Source organism: Silene latifolia, chromosome 10, assembly GCF_048544455.1.
Source record: "Silene latifolia isolate original U9 population chromosome 10, ASM4854445v1, whole genome shotgun sequence".
NCBI lineage: Eukaryota > Viridiplantae > Streptophyta > Magnoliopsida > Caryophyllales > Caryophyllaceae > Silene > Silene latifolia.
In genome coordinates, this window is record NC_133535.1 from 152815017 (window position 1) to 152827133 (window position 12117).

The 12117-nt window shown below is 35.8% G+C and overlaps 1 protein-coding gene across 1 annotated transcript; it reads left to right on the top strand.

Moving 5' to 3' along the window:
• The first annotated feature begins 255 nt into the window (after positions 1-255).
• LOC141608569 (uncharacterized) lies at positions 256-2529 on the top strand. The gene has a single exon (XM_074427911.1). The coding sequence runs from the start codon at positions 256-258 to the stop codon at positions 2527-2529; it is 2274 nt and encodes a 757-aa protein (XP_074284012.1).
• The last annotated feature ends 9588 nt before the right edge of the window (positions 2530-12117 follow it).

Below are 12117 nucleotides of genomic sequence, written 5' to 3' on the forward strand. Positions count from 1 at the left end.
TAATTCCGTTTTTATTCAAAACGCGTTTTTGGATATTAACTTGATTGCGCTCAATAGGTCTTGAGTTCGATCGCCTTGTTGGGTTATAGGTCTAGCCCGGCAATTTATCGCTTCCGTACTATTAATTCGTATCATTAGTGGTATCAGAGCTTCGGCTCTTGATTTGCCATCTAAATCGAGACGATCCTTTATTTCTCGGTTTTTTATCAAAAAAAAAAAAAAAAAAAAAAACAAAACTTCAACCTCTAAAACGAAATGGCAGAATTCGATGACGATTTCTACGACAAACTTCAGGACTTGTTACGGAACAGGCCTACAGGTAGTCGAACCGGTGGTAAGGTGAAACAAGACGAGTTCAAGCTCAATGAACTCCCGGAATTTACAGGAGGCACAAATCCGGAAGACTATTTGGACTGGGAAAGGAAGATCGAGCGGATGTTCGATTTTAAAGATCTGACCGATGAAAAGCGGTGCAAATTTGCGATCTTAAAATTGGGAAAAAGGGCTTCTTTGTGGTTCGAAGGACTGAAGGCCAAACGTGCAAGGGCTGGGAAGGAGAAAATCGCATCGTGGGAGATCTTGAAGGCCAAATTGCGTAGCAGGTATGTGCCACCAAATCACCGATTAACCACGTATCGTAAGATCTCCGAGTTGAAACAAGGGAAACTAAGTATAGGAGAGTATATCGATGAATTTGAGAGTTTAGTATTAATGGGGGAATTGGAGGAAGTTGAGGAACAAAAAATGGCGAGATTTTTACGGGGTTTAAATACTAATATTGCTAATACTGTCGAATTATATCCTTACTCCGATTTCGACACCCTTTGTGGACTTTGTCTGAAACTCGAAACCCAGGGCAAAAACAAATTTGGGGGAGGGTCCAATACGGATTATAGCAAAAACAAAACCTGGTCAAAATTCAAGTCGCCTTCGAAAGTCGATTCCCCTGCGTCTAATAGCAGCCCAAATAAAACCCATATTCCAGACCCCATGACTGTCACGAAACCAGCCAAGGAAACCGCTCTGTCGAAAGTTAGATGTTTTAAATGTCGGGGATTCGGTCACTATCAAAACGCGTGTCCGAATAAGCGCGTAGTGACTCTACGGGAGGCAATAGATTTGCGAGAGCAGGCCGAAGAAGAGGAGCGGTTGGGAGGTGTGTTTAATTTTAAGGAAAGTGAAGATGAGGAGGAAGAGGTAGAAGGGTATGAGGCGCCTATTTACGACACCCTGCTAGTACTCCGTTCTTTGCAGGTTCAAAGCAATTCCAAGGATGCGGATCAGCGCGAGCAGCTTTTCCATACTAAGTGCCAAGTCGGAGATAAATGGTGCAGCGTGATTATTGACGGGGGTAGTTGCACTAATGTCGCTTCAAGTGAAATGGTCTCAAAGCTGGGATTGTCCACCTCAGAACATCCTAGTCCATATTCTTTGCATTGGCTCAATAATGGTAGTAAGGTAAAAGTGTCAAAGCAAGTGCGTGTTGGGTTGACGATGGGATCTTACTCCGATGAGGTTTTGTGTGACGTGATACCGATGGACGCGTGTCACATTCTCTTGGGACGGCCATGGCAATTTGATAGGGACGTAATTCATCGGGGGAAGAGTAATGAATATGAGTTGCGAGATAAGGGCAAGAAAATCGTACTTAAACCGATGTCATCCCAAGCCATACGAGCTATGAGTGTTAAGAAGAAGAAAGCAGCAGGGCTATTGATGTCGGCCAATGAGCGTGAGATAGAGGCTGCTATTGAGAGTGGAGAACAGATTTATTTGCTTATAGCCAAGGAGGGAAATAATTCTTACAGTGAAGCAGAGGAGGGCAGTCCAGTGGCTGAATTGCTACGCGAGTTTCAGGATGTCTTCCCCGACGATTTGCCACCAGGCTTACCACCTATTCGGGGCATTGAGCATCAAATCGACCTCATCCCCGGAGCCCCACTACCTAATAAGGCCGCTTACAGGTGTAACCCGGAGGAGACTAAAGAACTCCAGAGACAAATTGATGAGTTAGTTAAACGCGGGTTTGTTCGAGAAAGTTTGAGTCCTTGTGCCGTACCCGTCTTATTAGTCCCAAAAAAGGATGGAACATGGCGAATGTGCGTCGACTCAAGGGCTGTAAATAATATTACCATTAAGTATCGATTCCCAATGCCGCGGTTGGACGATATGCTCGACGAATTGCATGGTTCCAAGGTATTTTCTAAGATCGATTTGCGGAGCGGGTACCACCAGATTCGAATGCGGGAGGGAGACGAGTGGAAGACCGCTTTCAAAACAAAACACGGGTTATATGAGTGGACCGTTATGCCTTTCGGCCTCACCAATGCACCTAGTACTTTCATGCGTCTTATGAACGAGGTATTGAAATTATTTTTGGGTCGGTTTGTGGTGGTTTATCTCGATGATATACTCGTGTACAGTAAGAACGAAACAGACCATATACTACACCTAAGAAGCGTGTTTGAAGTCCTTAGGAAGCAGCAGCTTTTTTGGCAAAAGGGAAAAATGCTCCTTCTTAGTAGATAAGGTTATTTTCTTGGGGTACGTTGTATCAAGTGAGGGAGTATCTGTTGATCTTGCTAAAATCGATGCAATTAAAACTTGGCCCGTCCCTTCCAATGTGAGTGAGGTACGTTCTTTTCACGGTCTTGCTTCATTCTATAGACGGTTCATTCGTGATTTTAGCACAATAATGGGACCTATTACTAATTGTCTAAAGAAGGGTGTATTTGTTTGGACGGAAGATGCTCACAAGGCATTTGTCGAGATCAAGGACAGACTTTGTACCGCTCCAATTTTGGCCCTGCCTGACTTTACTCAACCCTTTGAGGTCGAGTGCGATGCGAGTGGTGTGGGAATTGGGGCTGTTTTATTACAAGGCAAAAGACCCATAGCTTACTTTTCGGAGAAATTGGGAGGGGCTAGATTAAATTATTGTACCTACGATAAGGAGTTCTATGCAATCGTTAGGGCACTTAATCATTGGAGTCATTATTTACGTCCTAACCATTTTATTTTGCATTCGGACCATGAGTCTCTTAAATACATTAATGGACCTCAAAAATTGAGTCCACGACATGCAAAATGGGTCGAATTTTTGCAATCCTTTCACTTCTCCTCGAAGTATAAGGATGGCAAAAGCAATGTAGTAGCCGATGCTTTGTCTCGCAGGTACACGTTATTGGCCACTGTCGATGCTCGGATATTGGGTTTCGAGATGTTAAAAACTCATTATTCTGGTGATGTGAACTTCGGTGACTTACTTACCAAATGTAAGGCTGGACCATGTGGTGAATATTTAATACAAGACGGCTTCCTTTTTAAAGGCAACCGGCTTTGCATTCCAAGGCACCCAGTTCGGGAATTGTTGATTCGTGAGGCTCACGGTGGTGGGTTGGCAGGGCATTTTGGTGTTGCTAAGACAGTGGAGATACTCAAAGAGCATTTCTTTTGGCCTAAAATGCTCGGAAATGTGACTAATCTTATCGCCAAATGCGTGACTTGTAAGGTAGCAAAAAGCAAGTTTCAGCCGGGTTTGTATACTCCCTTACCGGTTCCTGTGAGGCCTTGGGAGGAGGTTTCCATGGATTTTATCGTTGCCTTGCCACGCACTCAACGGGGTAAGGATGCAATTATGGTGGTGGTCGATAGATTCTCGAAAATGGCACATTTTGTTGCTTGTCATAAGACCGATGATGCGTGCAATGTCGCTGACTTATATTATAAGGAAATCGTTCGGCTTCACGGGATACCCAAAACTATCGTCTCCGATCGTGACTCGAAATTTTTAAGTTACTTTTGGAATACTTTGTGGCGCAAAGTGGGAACCAAGCTATTGTTTAGTACCTCTCATCACCCGCAAACGGACGGTCAAACAGAAGTCACAAACCGGACTTTGGGTACATTGTTACGGGGATTGGTGAGTAAAACGCAGCGGGATTGGGATGTGAAACTCGCTCATGCTGAATTCGCTTACAACCGTTCCCCAACTTATGCTACGGGTCATTCACCATTTGAGTTGGTCTATGGAGTCAACCCCTACTTGCCTCTTGATCTGATCCCCTTGCCCAAAGGTGAACTTGTCCATAGCGATGCCGATTCGAAGCTCAAGGCAATGATGAAATTGCATCAGCAAGTTAGGGATCGCATTGTGGAAATTAATGCCTCTTACCAGCGCAAGGCTAATAAGCACCGTCGGCCTCGGGTTTTTCGGGAAGGTGATTTGGTTTGGGTTCACTTGCGGAAGGAACGGTTCCCCGGAAAACGGAAAAACAAGCTTATGCCTCGAGCCGAGGGCCCTTTCAAAATACTTTCCCGTGTTAATGATAACGCTTATACAGTTGAGTTGCCCGGAGATTGCGGTGTTCATGCCACTTTTAATGTGGGTGACTTGTCCCCATATTTGGACGATGATGGCCTAGGCGAATTGAGGACAATTCCTCAAAATGGGGGAGGGGATGATGCGGGCAACGGTGACAATGGCGGCGGACGACAAAGTGTGGTCGGCAACACTCTTTTTGCAACACTGCTTTGCGGTGACGCTCTGTTTTGGTCGAGGACTCGCTTCGTGACATTGTTGGCTTGCGATGGACCGTCGACAGATTAATATATGGCAAATTACCTTTGTCATTCAGTTTAATAAAGAGTCTTTTTTTCTATCTTAGTTTAGCTATGTTAATGCTACAATAAAAGGTCTTTAATTAGCTAGAGTAATAGTCCTAATTAAGCCAATTTAGTGAGGAACCTTTCGTTGCTCTGGGCGTTTGATCGGTCGAGAAGATGGCTATTTATAGCCTTGCTTTTACTGTAATTTTCATTCAAGAATTAATCAAAAAAAACTCAGTTTTCCTTAATTTGCTTGTTTAGCAATATAATTCCGTTTTTATTCAAAACGCGTTTTTGGATATTAACTTGATTGCGCTCAATAGGTCTTGAGTTCGATCGCCTTGTTGGGTTATAGGTCTAGCCCGGCAATTTATCGCTTCCGCACTATTAATTCGTATCATAGAGCGTTAATGAGTCGTTATATGTACGATGTAGAGATCCATATCTAATGATCGAGACTAAGTGATTTTACCTTCAAAGAAAAATAATATGTATACAATAGTGATTTTTTAAGAAGAGACATGTATTTCTTGGTATGTTATATCTTTCACATTGAAAAATAATGTAGGCATTATGAACATACTACGTCTAAATAATTAAATTATGTATCTCACATTGAAATAATAGTATACGGTAGGGTGATTCTATAAATATAAATAGGAGGCATCCTTGAAACTTATGTATTAAACCAAAATTTTTTGATATAAAAGATATAGACTTTTTAGCATGTTATATGTCCCACATTGAAAAATAATGTAGGTGTTGTGAATATATTATGTATAAATAATAGATATGTCCCATATATATACATTTTCTATATTATATTAAAGTGATGTTTATAATTTTGATATAAAAACTTTATATTTCATTTGAAAAAAAAGTATCGTATGAAAATTATATAATTATATTGTGACAAAAAAATGCTATCATTAGAGTGTATATTATATTGTATTGTATTTTCTCATTATTAATTCGGGTTGATGTCAAAGTAGGTGCAAAAAAAAATGGTGTACTTAGTATGTTATTTGTCCTACATTGAAAAATAACGTAAGTGTGGTGAATATACTATGTATAAATATTAGAATTGTCCCACATCGGAAGATTATCATAAGGCATGGTGATCTTATGATTATAAATAGAAGTCATAACCCAAAATCTTTTGATTCCCTTAAGTATTATCAGGGATAACTCTTAAAAGAGTTTGTATTACTATCTCTACAATAATGGTTTCTAACCTAAGTTAATGTTTGGAAAATCTTTTAGTTATTATAATATATACTATGTATTTCTTATTTTATATTCAAGTAATGTTTCTAATTTTTATATAAAAACTTTTAAATTTCATTTGACAAAATAATGTAGGTAAAAAAAGTATGAAAATAATATTATTAGATTCATGGTAAGAAATGCTATCATTAGAATATATATAGATTTCATATAATTTGCACATATTAAAGATGGTGTATTTCATAGTATGTTATATCTCCCACTTTGAAAAATAATATAGGTGTGATAAATATACTACATATAAAAAATAGAATTTTTCCATATCGAAATATAGCATAAGGTGGGTGATTCTATGAGCATCCTTGGAACTTAGGCATCAACCCAAAATCTTTTGAGTCGCTTAAGTATTGTCTTGGAGAGCTATTAAAAGTTTATATCATTATATTTTCTACCTATAGATTTTATATGTCCCATATTGAAAAATAATGTAGGTGGTAAATATACTATGTTTAAATAATATAATTAGAATTGTGTTAAAAAATATTCTATCATTAGAGTATATGTTCTTATCATTTGCACATATTTTAATTATGATAAAAAATAGAAAACAAACGTCCATGGTAGCATGTGTGATCTATCAAAGTTCAAGGTTACCATGAGAAATTTCCAATATTATAATGATATAGTTAATAAAATTTGCATTTAAAAGAGAAATATATGTACCAATAAAACAATAAAGGGGGTATTATTTTTTAATTGTTATTTTATTATCACGCCATCAAACTTATCGTCCATTTAACAGCCTTTACATTATGGGGTACCATGGACAAAAAATGGAACCTCAAGGGTACTATAGGCATAATTTTAAAAGTCCGTATCTCAATTATGTTAAATTTTTTTTTGAAGAAAAAACAACGTACAAATATTAATGGAGAGTATTTGATCATATTATTAAATTTAAATATAACTATTAGATATAATGAGCATCAATTATCTGTATTCGGTATTCGAGATCTGGTTGGATGTCGAACTAAGTACAAAAAAGACGGAGTAATTCTGAGTATGTTATTTGTCCCACATTGAAAAATAATGCAGGTTTGATAAATATATATTACGTATAAATATTAGAATTGTCCCACATCAGAAAAAAAATCCAATTTTGTGAATATATTACTTATAAATAGTAGAATTGTCCCACATTAAAAGATTAGTATAAGGTGGGGTGATTATATGATTATAAATAAGAGTTAACCCACGTATATATTAATCTTTTATTTTTTTTTGAAAGAGATATTTTAATAATATGTAAATAAATCATTAGACATATAATGTAAACATTAAACGCTTATATCGTTTTTTTTTTTTGCATTATAAATAAGCTAATTACCCCGTTGCAACACACGGGCATTCAAACTAGTCTTCTATAAGACTGGCCTAGAAAAACCGAAGAAGACCACAAATTCTCATTTGTAACGACAATATCCGTTACAAACTTGTAACGGGTCAAATAAAACCCACTTGGGGAGATAAAGATAAGCCTTTTGTGATTACCTAGGCACTTGTACTTTTTTTTTTTTTGGAGAAAAGATCATTATCATTAATAAAAAGTCATATGACATCTACAACATATGTCAAGCTCAATCGGAAACAAATCGATTACAACCATAGAAAATAAATTCTTGTTCAAAGAATGAAACACTACAACAGAGTCTCTATCATCGATTCGCCGCAAAAGGCTTTCATCCATAAGAGGGTCTCCGAATCTTCCTTGACGAGTATCCATTTCTTCTGACGTGATTGATTGTAGCCATGAATCAGACAAAATATGTAAAACCATATAACGATCTATAACAACGCTGATCTTCTGCTGACTTATTAGAAAACTGCAAACGAACCAGAAAACGAAAGCTCTCAAACTGAGAGAAGGACACCACCGATAGACGGGGACAGAGCCCTCAGAAAGAGAGACAAAACAGAAACGAAAGCGAAAATTAAACAAAAACATAAAGGAAACAAAGCTAAACATAGGAAAAAAAACGGAAACCACTGCCTCCCTACCAACCCACAACACCGCCAGATCCAAGCACCACCCTATCACACCACCTCAACAAACTCGTCCGATAAGACCCGAACAGCCCACATACACCACGCAGACCGAGAGGAACGGGTAGACCCATACGAGAACCGGGTGTGGGTAAGAAAGTGGAGGAGGGTTAATCGGAAGAGAGGAGACGGGTCGCCGGAAAAAGGTCTTGAGAGACCCCATCCCCGACGACATGGTAGGGGGTTGATGGGTGGCGGTGGGAGGAAGGAGGAGAATGGTGACATCAAAGGGGGAGGATTTAGGGTTTTGTTTTTTAGAGAGAAAGGGGAGAAAAAACTAGAGAGAGAAAGTGAATAACCTGGGAATTAATTAACAATCTTAGGGATAGGCACTTTTACTTTTGTTTTATCTTCCATGTGGGGTAATACTAATACTTGACCCGTCACAAGCTTGTGATGAATATACCTGTCACAAGGGAAACTTATTGAAAGAAGATTAGCCAAAGTTGAAAAATATTTGCTTACATTTACATTTTAATTTAATAACTCGCTATTTTTATGAATATTGACAAATTTTAATGTGTATCAAAAGAAAAAAACAGTAAATCATCAAAATAAAATATTTTTTTACCAGTTTATTAATTAATTTAGCTAGGCCTTTTATTGTTGGGCTAGTCCTAAACAAAAACGACCTTTGTACAATATTTTGTGTGTTAGTACTTGGTACATTTTTTTTTATGATAGATTTGTTTTCGATTTTACGTAGTCTTTATAGATGGTCATTACTCATTACTCATTTTTGAAATGACCATCATCGATCAAACCAACTCAACATTCATACTCAAAGCAATTTATAAGATAAGAAAATCTCTACTACAATTGATTGAGGTTTCACATACACTAAACCCTACTAAACTTAAGCTAACTATGATTAACTAAACACTACTTTAAACTAACTGCAGTTAAAACTCAAGCCATAACAAGATGTACTACTACATGCAAAAGTCCGCACATTTACCCTAACTTAAAACTAACTGCGGTTACAACCCTAGTTAAAACAAAATCAGCACACCATGTAACCAAACCCAACTATGGAGATATATAATTTCTCCTATGAGTCGGCCTTACTGTCTTACACGAGACTTACTCATTGAGTTAAGGCTAATGCAGCCCTCCTCTTCTTATAATTAGCCTTAAAACATGCCTGCCTTAATTTCTTTGTTTCTGCTGTTAATTCAAGTCCTGGTACAAATTGCAACTTTTTCTTGTGTTCTTCCAAAATTTGTACCACGTCCATCATTCCCATTTCCTATATTTGATGGCAAAACACACATAAATTATTTTTCATTTAAAATACATTAATCTAATGTAGGATAATGTGCGAAAAAATTAAATTAAACACAAATCTCCCCTATTACTAAGAGAATAAAATTCTCAAGTAGTTTTCCCGCCTAACTTACACTACTATTTGATGGGCCAATCTAAGTTGGGCCGTCGACTTTTACTAAATCAAATTTGCTTTTGCGTCAAGTCTAACATATGATTTGAATCAATTGAAAACCTATACATGGAAACAAATGTATGCTTTGACTTTTCAAATAAATGCAATCCTATACATGGAAACAACCTTTTAAATTATGCAATCTTTACAATATTATCCCGAAAATATGCAATCACAATCAATTACCCCTTAATATATTATGCAATTTTACAACATATCAATTGCACTATCGAATTATGAAATCTTTATTTTAGTAATATAGAGTATATGGAGTATGGAGTATTTTTTAAATAATGTATAACAATTTTTATGTATTTTCTTATAGGAAATAGAAAGTGAAAATGTTAGTTTTAATAATTTGTAAATTGTCTTTTTAGACGCGTAGTATATTATTATTACCAGTTTTCTTAATAAGGCTAATAGGTTTTTTAACTAGATTTTACATCTAACTTAATTTCATAAATTAATTCCCTTTATCGATTTAACATTATAGTGTTATTATTAATAGTAAACTTTCTTTTCTATCTCCTTACTATTATTATATTTAGTATATTATAACATTAAATTAAAAGTAGCTTTAATTTATGCAAATAATTTTATTAAAATTTCCTCTATATAAATTTCATCTTAAAAATACTGTGCTATAGCACGGGAACTACACTAGTCTATAGAATAAAACCGTTCTATAGTGTAAGACGACCTTTTGATTATATTGGCTAAATACTGATTTACTACTATAAATAAGGTATTCAATATAATTAAAAGAGCCATTATTGGAATATGGAGTATTACATACAACATTTTACACAATAATTACGATAAATTTAATTATTATTTTGAAAATGAAAAATATGAGTAGATTACTTTAGGGAATTGGAGAAATAATGTAGAATTTAATCATGAATCACAATCAAAGTAGGATGCATGCATGGTTTCTATTTATCATATGAAAATGTTTGCACGGAAGTTTAGATGCACATTAGTATTTAATTAAATTTATGTGTTACACATTGCACTATTACGATTTCTTATACAATGTACATCCATAGAAAATAAATTGATTAATGTATTTTTTTTATTTAAAAAAAAGTAGATAATTTAATTATTAGTAAGCATTGAGTCAGCACGTTTATCTAAAATTATTTTCCATGTTAAATTGATTATTCATAGTATGTAATTCTTGAAATAATTTCTCTTTAAACAAGCAAGGAAATATATCATGATTGGAGCAAAGCACACAAAACCAAATTTACTTGTGTAAAACGGCTTTGCAATAATCCTTGTACGACTACTTTTCTCGTGAATTAGATTCTCATACGGAGTATATATGTTTTTGATAAATAAATCCTTAATTGTTGATGGGGAGCTTTAAAATTAAAAAAAATCATTTTTAATAATGTTGGAGTATCATTTTACCTAAAGTTGATAAAAAACCGATTTAAATTAGTGAACCACGCAATCTACGTCATTTATGAACATATTTCGATATAAAAGGTAAACTAGGCATAGGATAAGAAACCTAAAAGAGAGAATTAATGATATTTTTCTTTTAAAGTGATAGGACATTGCAATTTCCCATAAAAATCAACTAATTCTTTCTCCTTTTAGGTTTCTTATCCTATGCCTAGTGGGCATAGGATAGAAAAACCCTATTAACATACACATTTTCTCATAAAATGCAAGTCTATAATAACTTAGATCAAATTTTAATCAGTAGGTCTCCTGAGAGACCGTCTCTCACTAATTTAGTGGGAGACATAATAAAGGAAAAAAGAACTCCAGTGGGTCCCTCACCCCATCATGTGAGAGGTCTCCCAATAACGCTATTGAGAGACCGTCTCTCTAGAGTTTTTGTGAATTTTAATAACACAACTTAAATAATTATGATGATTAATTAATAAAACAAAGGGAAAAAATTAAGAACATACCTTAACGTTAGAAATAAGAGCCTCCAAGCTCTTAATCTTCCTATGAGGCCACCTCATTATTTTCAGTTCTCTACACCTCTTCTTAAAAACTGTAAGCCCTACGTTCAACTCCTTTGCAGCCTTTGAGATTGGCATGTCAAAATATTTTCTAATTTCTTCCAATTGAATCGACTCGATTCTCGGAACCTTCGTATTAAGTACTGGCTTAATCTCCCTAACCTTGCAATTAACATTCTCTAAATGACCTTGGACGGGTCCGCCTTCCGTGACAACCATGGTTGAAAATTGATCATTGAGAAGATCATCGGGATTAGTGTTGTTAAGTATGAAATATTGATCATTTAACTCAATTTGATCAAAATGATTAGGGTTTGGGATAGGGTTCGGGTTAGGGTTAGGGTTAGGGTTCGGGTTATCGAACGTGCATGGAAAAGAAGTGTTGTTAGGTGGGATTTGGGAAAGAGGCATCCATGCATCTTCAAACAATGGAGGGCATTCATTCCATAAATGAAAATCAGCATCTTCAAAGTTCATGTTTTCTAAAGTTTGGAAATTAATTTCATTGTTAATGAAATTTGTTTGTGGGGTTAAAGGTGTTTGGTATTCAAGTAAAGAATTACAAGTATTATTTGGTAAATTGCACGTCCAATAATTTGTATCCAATGATGGTAGTGGTGGCACATATGGTATTTGCAACGATCTGTAAAATAGATGAAAAAATAAGACTAATTAGAGAAAATATGAGCAAATAATAATATGAACTCATCGAATAGAATATTGGTAAATAAATATAAGTAAATCCATAAATAT

Bases quoted from the DNA above. Each gene is read 5' to 3' on its own strand.
- LOC141608569 (XM_074427911.1), top strand. From the start codon at position 256: ATGGCAGAATTCGATGACGATTTCTACGACAAACTTCAGGACTTGTTA.